This window comes from Dipteris shenzhenensis, chromosome 32 (genome assembly GCF_047967505.1).
Source record: "Dipteris shenzhenensis isolate YYH24624 ecotype China chromosome 32, Dip_SZ_1.0, whole genome shotgun sequence".
Classification (NCBI taxonomy): Eukaryota; Viridiplantae; Streptophyta; class Polypodiopsida; order Gleicheniales; family Dipteridaceae; genus Dipteris; species Dipteris shenzhenensis.
In genome coordinates, this window is record NC_141627.1 from 19,319,930 (window position 1) to 19,337,409 (window position 17,480).

Consider the following 17,480-nt stretch of genomic DNA (forward strand, 5'->3'; position numbering starts at 1 on the left):
TCTCTTGACTACCAAAGTCATGTAATAGGTCAGGATAGGTATTGAGCTTGATATTGTGTGTTATTATCTTACCTCTTTCTAAGTTCTTATCTTAATCTTTATTACAATTGTTCATTAGCTACAAGAACATGTAATGAGTTTCATATTACCTTAGGATTTTTATTAATGAGCACATGACATGTGGGGACCATGACTTGATCTTTATTTGTTCATGTAAGTAATATGTTGGTGATGAGATTGATATACACATTTAGTGCTAGTGGTATCCTTGCATTTAAATTGAGTCTTACTAGTGTGGGAACTAGTGGTTTGGATACTTGGTCATGTCCTACAAATTTTTGAAGCAATTCCAATGTTTTGATGTTTTGAAAAACCTATTATGCAATCTTTCATGATAAAAGATTGATAATTCAAATGTCATTAGGCATGCCACATCACATCTATTATGTGGTAATCATAGTAGGCCATGGTATATTCTAATAGAATTTTAATCCAATTCCCGATCAACTTAGCTCTCTTAACCTACATCTTGTCCACTTGCAATATGTGGATTGAATTAATGTTTCAGTTGATATTTACGTTAAATTGTTATATTGAAACCTTGCCCGCTTGTGATGTGTGTTCCAACAAATTACATTAAATACTTGGCATACTTGAATACCTTTCTTGCTCACAATCACCGCATTTGTTATGTTCTTTCCCCCATGCACCCAAGGCTGTGCCACTTGTTTTCCTCTTGCCTAGTATTGTGCACCTAGTATGCTATATTTAGGGAGCCACTTACTTGTTCTTAAAAGAGGAAGACACGACTACCGATGAAGGGTTAGTGATTCTATTAGCCTTCGCGTAAAGCGATCAAGGGTCAAATGATAGAGTACAAATTCTTAAAGGCTAAACCCCAATGAAATTCACAAACTTGTGAACTTGTGCAATATTTGCTTACTACAAATTGACAACGTATAGCCATCTCTGGTGCCTTTGTCATTGTGGCTTAATTGTTGTTACAATAATCCATTTTCTTTGCTTAATGATTTCATCATCGGTGTTCTCGATGTTTCTAGGCCATGAAAGTTTAAGGAAAACTAGGGATGATAAGCAACTTACCTTGGCATTTAGAAAGTTTTATAATCAAGAGCAATCAAAGTACTTTTAATCATTATTTGATAAGATGTACATTATCAAGAGGGTTAACGCTATCAAACTTAAGTTATACTATTTAGCATATTTTACAATTGCAAGCCCATAAGATTATGAAGAGGATTGACCCTATCAAACTTTAAGTTTTATTATATAGCATCATTACAATTGATGTAACCCATACAACTTAAAAGAGGTGAGAATTTTTTATTAAAGTAGGCCAATTTATCCACAAAATGATGGTCTATATTGATTTCCAAAGCCTTACTCTTTTCTTAAACATTTGTCAAGTGAATTTAGGCTTGAATCCAACTTAATCATCTCTTGACTACCAAAGTCATCTCATAGTAACGTATAGGAATTGAGCTTGATGTTTCTCTTGCTATTTATTATCTTACTTCTTCTAAGTTCTTGTCTTAATCTTTATTACAAATTTTCATTAGCTATACAAGACCATGTAAGGACTTTCATATTACATTACGATTTTTATTAATGAGCGAATGACATGTGGGGACCATGACTTGATATTTGATTTGTTCAAGTAAGTAAAATGTTGTTAATGACATTCACTTGATTTTGCTATAAGAATTTATTGTTGTTGGTATCCTCACATTTAAATTAAGTCTTACTAGTGTGTAATCTAGTGGTTTAGATTGCTTGCTCATGTCGTACAAACTTTTGAAGCAATTCCCAATGTTTTGATGATTTGAAAAACCTATGAAGTAATCTTTCATGATTCAATATTGATAATTCAAATGTCATTAATTCTACATTAGGCGTGGCACATCGCATATATTATGTGGTAATCATAGGTAGGCCATGGTATAATTATTAAAATTTAAACCAATTCCCCATCAACTTAACTTTCTTAACCTACATCTTGTCCACTTGCAACATTTGGATCGCATTAACGTTTTAGTTGATATTCCAATTAAATTGTTATGTTAAAATCTTGCCCACTTGTGATGTGTGTTCCATCGAATTCTTGCCAGATTATTTGTTTTCAAAGAGGAAGACGAGACTATTAATGAAGTGCTAATGATTCTATTAGCCTTCATGTAAAGCAATCAAAGGTCAAATGATATAGTACAAATGCTTAAAGATTAAACCCCAATGAAACTCATTCAAACTTGTAAAGTTGTGCAATGCTTGCTAGCTACAAATTGACAATATATAGCCATCTATGGCGCCTTTGTCATGTGGCTCAACTGTTGATTTAACAATCCATTTTCTTTGCTTGATGGTTTCATCATTGGTGTTCTTGGCATTTCTAGGCCAAGTTTATTCACGGGGAGGAGAAGGGGATCATGCATACAATGTGCTCATGAGGAAGAACAAGCTCTACCACATGCCTTTATTCATCTTACTAACCATCAACTACAATATTAGATAAACATTGTAACCTTTTCACATGTTGGTTCCTCTTTCAAGATAGCCTTTTGCAACCTTTTTCTTTTGCCTTGCACTGTGTGCCATGCCTTGTAGACCGCAGAGCGCAATTTTTCACGCAGAGCTAACTCTCATAATCTACTTGGAGGATGGGGATCTCATTGATGTTAGTTTTGACGTCAAATTGGCATGTTCAACATCTTTCCCATTGGTGATATGTTTCCAATTAATTACTCGAGAGTGTTGGAATACTTGAATGTGTGGAAAGCGTATGCATCACCAACGTTGTTTTTTCCAGGTCGGTGTGGGCAAAGGATTGTGCTTGCAGGATAATATTTATTCTTGGCGAGAAGATTAACGAAGGATTAGTATTGACATAGGCGAAAGTGGAGGTAAATGGCGGCTAAACTGATGCTAGAGATGATATGCTGTGAGATGGGCAGGAGGCATTTTTTTTGGCAACTGTTCAAAATGCCGGCTTCCTTTCTCTCCCCCTATTCCATCATAGTGCTGCTCGTTTCTTTTCTCTCCTATGGATACATCCCATGGCCCCTTCCTCCTTTTCCCCTTTCAGCTCCGATTGTTGCTCTACCTCCCCGCTCTTCCATTTCATCGTTCTTTTCCCCCTATTCCATCCATGATCAACTTCTCATCCTTGCTTCCCTTTCGTAGCTCGCACCTTCGATCGCCCCTTTCATCAACCGCTGCGGCCCGGTTTTCCTGAGGATTTTGATTCCTTCCACAGACTACAAATCAAGCCCTTCCCCTGCACATCAAGCTCGTATTGTGCCGGTTTTCCTCACATCGGGCTTTGGATTCTAGAGACGGGGATTAGAACAGTCAACGAGCGCGCCTCGCATGAAGGCTCAGCTCGATTTGGACTTCCGGCGTCTTGTGAATTCGCGGGGAAGCTTCGATCGTTGGTTTATCGCTTACGAGAGTTGAATTTTCAACCATTTCAATCCCAGGCTCCGACAACTTCCTGGCTTAGCGAACATATCAGTTTCATTAGTTTGATCAGAGATCGGGCACGCAGGCGTTAAAGAAATCCTCACAGAGGCAAGAACAAGTTTTGGACTTGCGCACCCGTTGCTGAATTTGGACACCAACCTTCTGCCGGCAGCTTTTTGGTAAGATTTTCCTTCGCCGGAGCTTTTGATTTTTTGGTCAAAGAAAGCCTTGCCTGTGATGCTTCAAGACAGAGTGATGGAGTCGATATCTTTCGTTATTGGAGTTTGAGGCATGATAAGAGTTGAATTTCCCGTGATTCCTGGCTGAGCAACCGATTGCGTTCTGTAGGCCATGATTGTTAATTGATCAATCGTACGTCGGTAAGTTGATCGGGCAGCAGGCATGCTAAAAAGTCACAAGAATTAATCAAACCGATTCTTCAACCTGAAGTGCTCACCCGAATTGGGAGATCTCGCAGTCAACGCAGGTGTTCTACACGCTTTCATCGGAAGCTGCGAATGCCAATATGGTTGGATGTTCCGTTGTATTGGCACTTTCTCTTTCAATAGCTCTTTGGACAGTTTGGCCAGCGTCAACTGCAGGAGAAGAGTTAGGTCTGTCTGCAGCTAAATATGAATCCTTACGATCTGTTTTCTGCACAAAGAACTGATGATGTGGTTGTTCTGTTGTATTTCTTAACAAACACAAGCTGCTCATGTGTGGATGATCTACAGGAGAGTGTTTCCAAATAGCTTGCTGCATCAAGTCTAACGAAATCTCAGACGCAACAATTGATTACGATTGGAAGTCTGGAAGATGTCTTGCTCTCTCTATGCACAACAAATTTCGCGTGAGTATTCACCCTAGTGGAGCTACAAATTGCCGTACCTTTAGTTCAAAAGTGGCGGAGCAATACCTGGTATGCGGGACGTTCGGCGATGGTAGCCATGATGGACTTTCAAAGCCAGGTTCCACATTCAGCTTCCAGGTTTCGAGCCTCGAAAAACTTCCCAAAACATTCGAACCATCGATGGAGGCTCGGGAAGATAACGCATCGCACTGCTTCATAGGAATGACGAATCATGTAGGCATTCCGATCTTCTCAGCAATAGAATTTCAACCGTTGCAGACCATTTCCGGAGATGAGACAAAACCATCTGCAACAAGTTCCCGAAAGCTGATGGCAGTTCGGAACGATGACGGATCTACTTCAGACAGCGGGTAGGCCATAAAGTATTGTGATTTGTTATCTGATATAATATTTTCCGCATATGCCTTAAAAGTGTGTTTGCACCAAGTTATGTCTCCTTGATTCCAGTTGCACTCAGATTGACACCTATGAAGATAATTTTAGGCTTTTCGGATAATCCAGCCTAGCTTGAGTCCTATTTCAACAACCCACATTTTGTGAGCTAATCACTGTTGAATAGGAGGATTTATTGCATGGAACGATTATGTGCATTAACAGTAAGCTTCCCCTTTTTGTTCAGGCTAACGAATAGTACAGCTGTGGCCGTGATAACACACCGGCGAGAGTGGACAGCAATTCTTCTTGTGGGATGCTTTGCGGGGGGGGTAGTGTTGGTCTTTCTACTGATAGTGGCTGTGACCATACTTTGTGTTTACAAGCGGCAAACAAGAGTGATTACCATCGACACCAAAGAACTTTGGAAGCTGGAGCAGGAAGTACCTCCCAAATGTGAGTTGCATGCTGATTTACTGCTCTTGCGTGATTGAAATGGCCTAAATGGTCTATCACCATTGGGCTGGTTTTGAAAGCAATTCTTAGGCTTTTGATATCGATTCTTTCCAGATGATGCAAAAATGGTCCTGGACCCTGAGGTATTGGAGTTGAAGTCTATGGAAATCCAGCAATTTTCTTTGTTACAGCTTAATGAAGCCACAAACAGCTTCAGCAATAGGATTGGGGAGGGTGGATTTGGTGCAGTCTACCATGGAACTCTTCCAGATGGGCAAGCAGTGGCTGTGAAAGTTCGTTCAGCAAATTCGATCCAAGGCCTTCGTGAATTTACAACTGAGGTGAACACTCTTCCTGTTTCTAGATTGTAAATCTGGTATCATGAATGGATTGTAGAACCAGTTATTGAAGAAAGGGATGATGAGAGTTTGCAAATCTATTATAATTGAGATAAAGGTGTGTATGAAATTATGGACATAGTGACATTCTGTGCTGAGGTGGCTAAAAGCTGCAAGTTTAAGGTAGATCAATGGTGTAAACCAGATGTTACTGGCTATTCCTTGCATAAAAGAGGCTCTTTTCTCGTGAATTGTTAATTCTTTTTATGGAGCTTATCATACCCGTTTTATTTTTGCGAAATGTACTTTCATTTACATTCATGACAGCAATGACACTGGGGGATTTACTCAGTTAGCCAGAGGTCAAAAGCTACCCACGGACCGTTCATGTGGACAATAATCAGCTACTTGGAACAAAATTATCCAGTTGTCGTTTCTAGCCTTGTGGACTAGGTCTGGTTCTGTTGTGACTCACTTTTTGGTGTTCTAGTTCCTGAGGTGGGAAAAGAAAATCTGGGTGGTGCTGTTCCATTGGGCGACGCACTATCACGTCTTATTTCATAGTGGTTAAAGCTATTGAAAGCATAGCTTGAAGGAAAAACTTACTATGGGGCAGCTTCAAGCTGGAATACTGCCGTCTTTATGCTGAGACTAGTACGCTATGACAGAAGCCTACAACAAACAGCTTGGAGTTGAGGTGTGTACCTATAGGAGAGCATATGACATGACCATTAGGTGCTAACCACTGCTCAGCATGATGGAATTTATGGTATCCTCACACTGGCTGCAGTGTTTGTTTTATTTTACATGAATTCCTTCATGGTTTATTCACATGAGCTAATCTTTCCTTTGACAGAGAATACACTTCTCGATGTACTAAGATGCCTCTAATTCAAACTAGCTCACACCACCAAATGTTAGCTTATGGCCTGCTTTCTGAAATATCTAGTTAGCAGAATTTAAGAGGGTGTAGATTTACAGAACAGAGACATGCTTTCCTTGCTATGATGTAGTCTGTACCATTATTAACAGCGAAAAAGGTTTTTGTAAATTAACATTTTCCCAAATCCCATACCATCATGGGAAACACTGAAAATGTTTCTAAGTGATCATCATACCTAAAATTTTCTTCTTTCCTTTATTTGCAGCTTACTCTTCTCTCAGAGATTCAGCACCAGAATCTGGTTCCACTGATTGGAGTTTGCCGAGAGCAACAAATCCTTGTTTATCCGTTCATGTCCAACGGGTCATTGCAGGATCGTCTTTATGGTAATTGAAGTTCAGTTTGATCCTATCTTGCCGTGAGATAGCCTTGCACTCATGTAGGATAATTTTGGCAGCATTCACCTATAGAAGCTCATCACATTTCCTAAATGCAGGGGAAGCTGCCCGGAGGAAGCCTCTAGATTGGATAACCAGGCTCAACATAGCATTAGGAGCAGCCCGTGGTAACTACGCTTGCATACATGATCTAGGGTTGATCATGTGATAATACTTTTTGTAGCTTTTTTTGACTTATGTCTGATACTGAAAGCTCATGCTTCTCTGTTTGGTATATTGCCAGGTTTACATTTTCTTCACAGTAATGCCGGAGCAAGATGCATCATACATAGAGATGTTAAGTCAAGTAACATTCTTTTGGACAACAGTATGATTGCCAAAGTAGCTGATTTCGGGTTCTCAAAGTATGCTCCTCAAGAGGATGATAGTATGGTGTCTTTGGAGGTTCGTGGCACGGCTGGGTATTTAGATCCCGAGTAAGTCCTTTGGAAATTTGATTACATGCAATTAGATGCAGAACTATTCAAAACCTGTCAATCATTCAAAGCTGGCAAGAGCTTCGTTTCACACCGTTGTGCTTTGCAGGTACTATTCCACACAGCAGCTTACAGTCAAGAGCGATGTTTTCAGTTTTGGGGTAGTTTTGTTGGAAATTCTTTGCGGAAGGGAGCCCTTAAACATCCATCGACCTCGGCCAGAATGGAGTTTAGTAGAATGGGTAGGTTCCAAGCGTCTCTCTGGTTTTATCAAGAACACTCAACATGTGGTTTCTGATGGTACCTAATGATCCGCATGTTTTACAGGCAAAATCCTTTATTAAGGACTCCGATATCCAGGCCATTGTTGATCCAGCCATCAGCTCAAGCTACACTCCTGAGGCCATGTGGAGGGTGGTAGAGATTGCTCTTGCAAGTGTCGAGCCTCGTGGAGCACATCGTCCCACCATGGAAGGCATTATTAGAGAGCTAGAAGATGCTCTCATAATTGAGAACAATGCCTCACAATACATGCTATCCTTGGAGAGCCTGGCTTCGTCCCGTTTTTCCATGAGCGATACAAAAATGCCACCCCCCATGCCACTATTCTATCAGTTCGACCCATCCCCAGTGTTTTCAGAGATCATGGGATCACCTGATCCAAGGTGACTGATAATAATGTGCTCAAGCCGTTAGCAACAAAGCTGCTGAAGAATCAAGGGAATCTAGTCTGTGTCTCTGGTCTGCTTGACTTGTTCACTCATATTCAAACAAAATGCTGGATGGTCTGGATGTCACATTCCCTCTGATTGCAAAATCTGCAATCTTGCTGCATGTGCTTCTCTGACGTGCCTGCCGACTCCTTTGTGCATGGAAGAACTTCACTTGAATGTATGCTCTTGATGTGGCAGCTACCTGGAAATTACGTTTATATGCATGATGACTTGTACCTGGAATTCATAGAACACCCTCATGCTAAAATTGCACTGAGATAGATAGGAGCTCGAGTCTTGGCTCGATGGCTATGATGAGCATTATACCTGGTATTGAATTTTATAGACTTTTGCAAGTTAAGCACCATACGGGTGTAATTGTGGACTAATATTTTCTGGTATTCAGACCTGCTTTTTTATATCAGATGAGCATCTTATGCAGGTGCTTTGAGAGACATGATTTCGAAGGTCACATGTATGAACTAGTTGCTTGAATGTGTTACTAATTGTCCATACCATTGTACTGCATTTGTCCAAATCTGCATGCATGGACAACCACGTGAACTCGTGACAATGTGTGCCTCTTGAAGTGCATTATAGTGTAGATGTGCATGAGTTGTTCTCATTCTCTCTTTTATATTTGTCTTTACTTTAATGCTTTTTTAAAATAAAAGGAAGGCTCCGTTTCAATTGTTGGGCACCCATTTTGGAAACACAGATTTGATCAATGGAAACGATATCCAAAGCTATGTTTAACGTCTACATGTAGGTGTTGGTCTCCTTTTTTGTGCCAAGAAGTGTGCCCCGATCTCAGTGTTCCATGCACTTGAGGGAAATCATACACGCATGCAATGACACTGGGCAAATTAGCGAGTAAAAGATCTTGGCAGATGGATCAGTCAAAGGCTTTGTCATTAAGTTTTTAAAATTGCAGGACTGCCTTTGTTGTCCCCCCCCGCCCCCCCTTCTCCCGGTCCCCTCTTCTCTTCTAGATCCACTTCTCATTTATGCTTCCTGCTTTTTCTGGGAGCTTCTTTGCTGGAGACCAGAGCTCTTCAGGTCGCTGTAATGTATGGGTAAAGGATCTTTGATTGGTTTGGCATTTCCTATTCTAAGAGAGTCTTTAAGGCTGACAGCCTCTTCTGCTTACCTCTTTGGAAGTTGGATTGGCTAGTTTGTTCTCTTTCCTTGGTCTTGCTAGGCTTGGTTCACTCGGTTGAGTCTCATAGTAGTAAAGGTGCCATCCTAACCTCGGGTTCTCTTGGTTCTTCTTTTCATTGGCATGCCAATTCTCATCCTAAAAAGCAGCACTAAAGATTGGGTCCTTTATTGCTTGAGGAAGTTTCAGCGTCTTTGATTCTGCTGGTCCCCCTTTGATAGCTTTTTGGTTCCCCCTTTTTCCTTTTTTCCTTTTTTTGTGGAGCCAAGGGAGCATCCTGCCAGTTGCCCTCACCTGAACAATGGATTCTTACATCTTAATTCGGCCAAGAGAGTTTTTGTGTTAAGAGGGGAAATTGAGAAGATGACATGGTATTTCTCAAGTCAAATCTGTTAAAAGTAACTTGTATGTTCCTTGACCTTGAGTAATACAGAATGCATGTTGATTAATGCAGTATGTTCTTTGACCTTGAGTAATGGATGCAGCAGATGGTAGCTTCCAGTAGGCCGAGAGGAAAACATATGGCATTTGTGTGATTCAGCAAGCCACTAGATAAATAGGTGGTCCAGTTTTATTCAGTTGTAAGGGAAAGGGGTAAAAGGCTTGATTCGTCAATTCTAATCTTGTTGATCTGTTTCTTCATGAGCTGCTTTTACAGCAAGACCAAGTCAAATGCAGTGACTTCAGACGATCTAATGCCAAAAGCTTCTTGACAAAATCGATTTATGGAATATTACTCATACATGTTGGTGCAATGTTGGAATCACCCAACATGGGAAGCTTCTGCAATGTCAAGCAGCCTCAGACGATCTAATGCCAAAAGCTTCTTGACAAAATCGATTTATGGAATACTACTCATACATGTTGCATGCAATGTTGGAATCACCCAAGATGGGAAGTTTCTGCAATGGAAAACAGCAAGTGTAGGTGAAGCACACTTCGATTATAGAGACTTGAGTAACTCAAAGAGGGACATAAATTTTGCATTGACATTTAACTACATAAGATTTATAAATTTCATTGTAACCTTTAAAGAGTTTGTATAATACTTTGTCCAATGAGGGTTTTGTTATCAACATAGAATAATCCTTTAGCATATGTGAATGCATATGTGAATGAACTGTGTCAATACATGTGTGTATTGATGCTTCCAATCGTTAGTAGATGAGTGTATTGCTAAACTATAACAGCCACATTAAGTCAATTGCCATTATATTTCACAACCATGCTTTTCCATAGATTGTCAAATTGTGTTTCCATCCCAACCCATTAAGCTCTTCAATGCCATATATTTAACCAACCCTAAAGACCAACAACTAAAGGAAGTCACTCACCACATTGTGAAAGGATAAGCATGTTGATGGGCATGAAGTAAAGGCTATAAAATGGGGAACGAGAGCGACAAGAGGTAACAAGAGGGAGGAGTATTGAGAAATATGGTGGGCAGTGCATTGTTGCACGCTTGCAGGTTTCGTTTTGCAACCTCATCTGGCCTGGATTTCCCTTGTCAAAATTTCTTGCAAATTGAATGGTGACAGGCCTTCCTGGTGACAACCATGTGGTTGCGTAGGCTAGAAGACAATGATGACTCCATTTTAACTTCTTTTTAGCTCTTTTTTAGATCTTTTCTAATTCTTTACTAGTTGGTGTGTACTTTGAGGGTATCCTTTCGGTATCACTCACCACATTGTGAAAGGATAAGCATGTTGATGGGCATGAAGTAAAGGCTATAAAATGGGGAACGAGAGCAACAAGAGGTAAGAAGAGGGAGGAGTATTGAGAAATATGGTTGGCAGTGCATTGTTGCACGCTTGTAGGTTTCGTTTTGCAACCTCATCTCCTTGGAATTGGCTTGGATTTCCCTTGTCAAAATTTCTTGCAAATTGAATGGTGACAAGCCTTCCTGGTGACAACCATGTGGTTGCGTAGGCTAGAAGACAATGACGAATCCATTTTAACTTCTTTTTAGCTCTTTTTTAGTTCTTTTCTAATTCTTTACTAGTTGGTGTGTACTTTGAGGGTATCCTTTCGGTTTCTTAATATAATTGTTACTTCTTTATGACTTAGTAACCCGCTCTAATAAAGGCTTATGTAGTTGTAATAGCTTAATTCCTCTCCAACTTCCAAAAGGAAACTTATACAACTCCAATTCTTTAACTTCTAGCAGTCATTTCATTCATTCTTAAAACTTGTAGCCATTGTGCTTGCAACTAACTATAACTTATTGTTCTTCCCTTTTCCATGATGCAACTCGTTATACATATGAAATGTTAAAATTTAATTCTCTTCTTGTCTTTGCTTATGAGCTTGGCACCTTTAACCTAAATTTATATTCAAGGATACGATATTGTCGGATCTCTTGGCTAACTACGATAACAAGCAGTCGGGTCTCTGACACTTGTAGTCCCAAGCTAGAAGTTGTATGTGTTCTAACATCACCTCCTCTTGGATGGATGTAGGTAACAATCCCCGACGTTGGAATATGCCTTGATGTATCTACCAATGAGATCAATCCCTTCAATGCTCTCCCTACTCTTCATCACCTCAAATTAGGGGTTGTAATTACTTTAAGGATTTTTAACCCTATTGTATCTCTTGTTTCACTCTAAGTGTAATATCCAATACTGTAAAGATTTTTTTCACCCGCGATACCAAGTCCAGAACTACTACTTGTTCACAAGGCATATTCCTTAGGCCTAACACATGTTTCTTGTTTCTATTTTCATTAGAAAGATGGATAGTGTGTTTTGCCTAGTGTTAGATTCATCCACCATTTCCAATAATTTTCCTTGTAACATTGCCATCCACTTTTTTCACTAATCTCATTTCTTTCTTTTGTAGGATGAAACCCTGTTGGTGCGCAAAGGAGATCTTGCATGACGTCCTTTGGCATACATTGACATCACTGGCGTACTCCATTAGCAGACCATTAGCAGACATTGATATCACAATTTCTCATTTATGAAGTCCAAGAGGAGGGCTCTCTTTCATGGGCAATGGTATAGAATACCTTTAATTGGAGAAGAACCCAGTTGGGTTGCCATTATGAGTACATTTTCTTGTTCAACCTTGAGAAGTGGACACAGACACATATTTTAGTAAAACTCAAATGCGTGCGCTTTGCACACAGACACACAAATCATTGATGCATTTGTATCAATAGAACCCACGTGCAATTCACCAAAGGGTTTCAACACTTAATCCAAGGATATATATATGCTGCACATAGAATCGTGGGAACATGCACAATGGTTACTATGATTAAGAAAATAGGTCATGTCATTAGGTTATGATTAAGGATGTTGTCAGGTAATCGATTTCGTGTTTTGTTTAATTTAACATAGGGCATAGTGCATAGAGTACAGTTACCTATCTTGTGCCGTGCATGCTCTCCCCCCCAATCCTCTAACATGTTATTAGAGCCACTCATGCTTTGTCCATTGTGAGAGAATGCAAGCCCTTGTTTCATCGAGGCATAATCCCTTGCTTCCTTTAAGGCACAAGCCCTCCTTCTTGAGTCATCTTCATCTCTCATTTAGCTCTTCTTGTAGAGCTCATCTTCCTCTCTGTTTTAGTTCAGAAAGCTTTCGATTTTGTTGTAGTGGAGTTCAAATAGCTCCTGAATCTGTCAGGTGGAGCTGTAGTTTAGTAATCCATCAATGATTATGTTCTTTGAGAGAGATGGATATTTTCCCTTGTGAAACTTTTGTAAGGTTCATTTTCATCAACTTTATAAGGTTTTGAGAGTTGTAGCCTTCCCCTTTGGTTCTGGTCCTCTCTGCTTTTCCTCCTCCAATTCGTCTTTACTCTCACCTTTAGGCTCTGAGAGATTTCAGAGTAGTAGAGGAGCTCTTCAATGACAAGCCAAGATAGCATTCATGAAAAAATCGAGAGTACATATACAAAGAAGCAAAGCTTACCACAAGAGCCAGACTCAATACCACTCAGCTCACTATGGATGACAAGCAGACAAGGAGACTTAGCTCACAATTACTTTGACTGACAACAACAACAATACATCGGCTTCTACAACAATAGCTGCAATGAGTCAAACAAGCAACGTGACACAAATGCAAAAGCATCACAGGGATTGGCACATACACTACGCTTGATTGACAACTAGGGATTTACTCAAGTAGCATGAAACACTTATTTCATTAATTTTGGACTTGTCAATGTACAAATTCATTTTTACAAATGCTTTTGGACTAGTTTTTGGCTAAAATTTAAGAAAAAGGCCACTCTTCTAAGCACATATGAAAACATAAAAACAAGCAAAATTTTAGAGATTTTTAAAGGAGATGAAATCAAAATTATAAAATTTAATGTGGCACAAATAAGTTACATCAAAAGATAAGATTCAACAGTTGTTAACTCTCATAATATGATTGTATAGTGTTAACAAGCACCTTCAAAAGTGTCACTTTGCAAACTATCATAATATTTATAATGGTGTTAACAAACACCTTCAAAAGTTTCAATATTAAGCAAACTATTGCAATATCAAATGTCTGATGAGAAGAACATAATAACTATTCGTAATCTTTCACTTCCATCCTTTCATTTCACACTATTGGTTTACGTGTAAGTTGGACCATTCGCCCATACTCATTTGTGCAAACACACTACGGCATTCACCCATCCTTATCATAGCAAACACACCTTCCTCTCATTCTTGCAAGCTTTATTTTCTTCACTCGTCGCCCTTGACATTGTGTTACTGAACTTGTATTCTTCCATCCTAGTCCTTCTACAAACACTCTCTTCTTTCTTCCATCCTAGTCCTTCCATAAACACTCCCTTCTTTTGTCCATCCTAGTCCTTCTACAAGCACTTTCTTCTTCCATCTCTCTTAATTTATCATCTCCCCACCCATGCATGTCCTTGGCATCATCGCAGATGTGGAGTCTAGAATCTACAGTCTCAAAGAATGGATTGCTGACCAAGGAGCAAGGAGAGACGCAAGAATTCGACAAGGCTCTCCATTGACATGGATGGAGAGAGAGCAATTCGATGCACAGAGGTGGGCAGAGAGGGAGGAGACTTAGAAGATAGCAGAGAGCAAAAGACTTACAATGTATTATAAAAACACGACAAGATCTCTTAGACTCTTTAAGCAACCTACGTTATTGCAGCACTCGATATGGCTGATTTGATGCTAATGCTGAAAGAACAATAAGGGCCTCTCAAAGAGATTATAAAGAAACAATCTGTGACTACTCGAATTTCTTCCTTTATTGTAATTATGTTGAGGATACGGACGTGGAATCCGTGGAAGATTGGGTTGTTGAGAAGATAAGAGATACGAATGATGAGATCTTCTAGTGTGGTCTCGGCCTGTAATAGTCATTAATCTTATTTTGTATTCTCTGCAACAAGCCTGGTAGGGCTGAGTAGATCATATTAGAATTGCTAATACAGTTTATTTTTGAGTCGTAAATTCTCATCCACCAGTGTGGTTCTTATGACTCCATAATGTTATAAACTTTGACCCTATAGCATAATTTGAGTAATCTTATTATTTTGAGTCGCAAATTCTCATCAAGTGTATCCATGATAAATGTCCCTTATGTATCCATGAGAGAATGCCCCTTATATATTCACATATTTGAGGCTATGATGCTCTATGAGTACATTGAATCTCTACTTCTTGTGTAGATGGTGTACACTGAGTTTCTACTTCTAGTGCAATCTATAACATGCCTAGTAGGGCTGAGCTCGGGATAGACTCAATCTCTTTCTCCTTTGCAAGATGTGATGCTGTAGATGCACATCGAGTCTCTACTTCGTGTGTAGGAAGAATGCATTGAGTCTCTAATTCAGGTGGAGACTGTAATGCTTTTGCTATAGACTCATTCTCTTCTTCCTTTGCAAGTTGCAACTCTGCTTGAGGCTATGATGCACAAGCAGACTGAATTGTCTCTTATTTTTCTTTAGCTCCCTCGGGTTGTTCATTGACATCATGTTGTTTCCCAATGGTAGCAGTTAAGTCGTGAACAATATTAGCCATAAAATCTTGTAGCTCGAGCTTTGTATATGCTTCTATTGAGACACGTTCAAAAATTTCATTGAGGAACAACATGAAGCTGTAGGCAACCCTCCACCCACTGCTAAACCCATCTTTTTGCTCCACTGTGATAGGTGTCTGGAAATTTGGTTGGTCTTGATGTTGCTCGATTTTTCTAATCGTCGCAGATACTAACTTGTTTATAGACTTGTCCATCATGACATATGAAAAAGTGAATTTGTGTAGTAAATAGTAAGATGCATGTTCATAATGATATGATAAAAGAACACTTACTTGAGCACCCCATGAAAGCCTCTAAATGAATTGACAAACCAATAATGGTTGTCATCGAGATCCCATACTATCACGCTCCAATGTAAGCTACATCACCAATAAAGAAAAAAAGATTTATTGACACAATATTACAAATAAAAGAGTAAAAGAAAGGTTGATATGATACTTAGTTCTCATAATATGGCATAAATATGACTAGCATGCCATCCAAGTCTAAAGGTTGTAACATTGTACAAACATCATCTATCATCTTCTTGGTATCACTAAGTACAGCTAAAAGGAGAGAATCGAGCATACATACACGATTTTGTGTACTGATCTAGGAAAGTGAGATATAACCATACTACTGTAAACAAATGTTAGTAGTAGATTTAATTAAAAGATTGAAGTATCGAGCCAAGAGAAGTTCATATCAAACATGAGCATGGCCATCATGACTTTGTCATTAGCCTCTTTCAAAGGGTTGGAGAGGATTGTAAATTCCTTGCTACCAAATGTCAAAACCTAAGGTCACTGGCTAATGATAACCCTGACATCAAAAGAGCTCCCCATTTCGTCCAATACAGCGGTTACATTAGGAGAACTTATGGGTGTAGTAGCCAATGTTTCCTCTGGACGCTCCACCATGTTATCAATAAATGCCTTAATGGTAGCTGACATAAATGTGTGTAGATGCAAGTTTGTATATGTCAACAATGAGGTTTCACTACCGCTCAAATTAAAGGAGCAATAGTTATATCTGACTCTCCACCCACAACTGTAGCCATCATTTTGCTTCACTGTCGAGCATGTTACATACTCTGTTTGATCTTCTAAATCAACTTCTAATTGCATAAGTGCATGTATAGAACCTACCAACTTTTGAGCTGATCTACACATCAAAATAGATAACATAAATGAAGGTGCGCATTGCATATGATGCATCTCATGGAAGTAATTGTGACATAGGTAGGTTATACTTACTCTGACACACTGCCATGGACAGATGCTATTGAATTGACAAAGAAACATTGCTTGGCTAAGATGTCCACAGTCACCAAGCTCCAATGCAAGTTGCATTATCAATTAAGAATAATTATTATTTGACATAGTCCTCCACAATGTAAGAGATAAGCTAAGTATGGATTGATACTCACTCGTGATATATACAGTAAAGATAACTCATGCCTCAATCAAATCAATAGGTTGCAACCACTTGCAAACATCATCTATGGTCTTTTGCTTGTTGCTAAGTACATTAGAAACAAGAGGATCAACCAGATATGCACGTCTTTGTATATATAGGGGAAGTTGTTCTAAAACCATGGTGGAATAAAAAGAAAAGAATATTAGTTCATTTGATCCAATGGAAATACAAAAGCATAAAGTCAAGAAAAAGTTTCTGTCAAACCCGAGGATGGCTATTATGACTTTGTCATTAACCTATTTCTTGGAGTTTAAGAGGATTGAAATGTCCTCTTCATCGAATAGAAAAGTAAGAGGTTGTTGTCGAACATGAAACCTAACTTGAAATTACTTCCTCATACGTTGTTGCAAGGTATGATGATTTTCTAGACTCATCCAATGGATAGCCAGAGTAGCTCTGTTTTCTTGAGATGAGCTTCCTATATTCTCTACTCCAGCTATGTCCTCCTCATCCTCCTCCTTTTCCTCCCCCTAAAAAAAGATAAAATAATTATAAGATTAAAAATTTTAAATTAATTATAATTAAAAAAAGGCTTTTTAAATAAATGAAGATAATTAAGGATAAGTTTTCATACCTTTAGATATCTTCGTGGTCTTTTTATGTAAACTTCTAAGGCAAGGTCAATGTCATATCCATCTCCTTCAGCTTCCTCACTATCGTTGGTGTCCTCACTATCATATCCAGAGCTTTCAGCATTTTCATCCTCTTTCTCGCTCTCATCAGACATGGCCATCTCTATGTCAGGATCCTCTTCATGTGAGATCGGACCTTTTTGATCATACTTCATTGTGAGAGTAGCCATGGTATTAAGGTATTCCAAGCAAGCAAGACTCTCAATAATATTTACAGA

General features: G+C 39.2%; 1 protein-coding gene across 1 annotated transcript; it reads left to right on the plus strand.

Annotated features, from left to right (window-relative positions):
• Positions 1 to 3,519: 3,519 nt before the first annotated feature.
• LOC147880416 (nodulation receptor kinase-like) lies at positions 3,520 to 8,408 on the plus strand. The gene is made up of 10 exons (XM_087370857.1): positions 3,520 to 3,656; positions 3,826 to 4,091; positions 4,212 to 4,698; positions 4,968 to 5,176; positions 5,291 to 5,517; positions 6,663 to 6,783; positions 6,894 to 6,962; positions 7,079 to 7,271; positions 7,381 to 7,513; positions 7,599 to 8,408. Exons 2-10 carry the CDS (start codon positions 4,004 to 4,006, stop codon positions 7,938 to 7,940), a joined length of 1,869 nt encoding a protein of 622 aa, XP_087226983.1. The 5' UTR covers positions 3,520 to 3,656; positions 3,826 to 4,003; the 3' UTR covers positions 7,941 to 8,408.
• Positions 8,409 to 17,480: the final 9,072 nt, after the last annotated feature.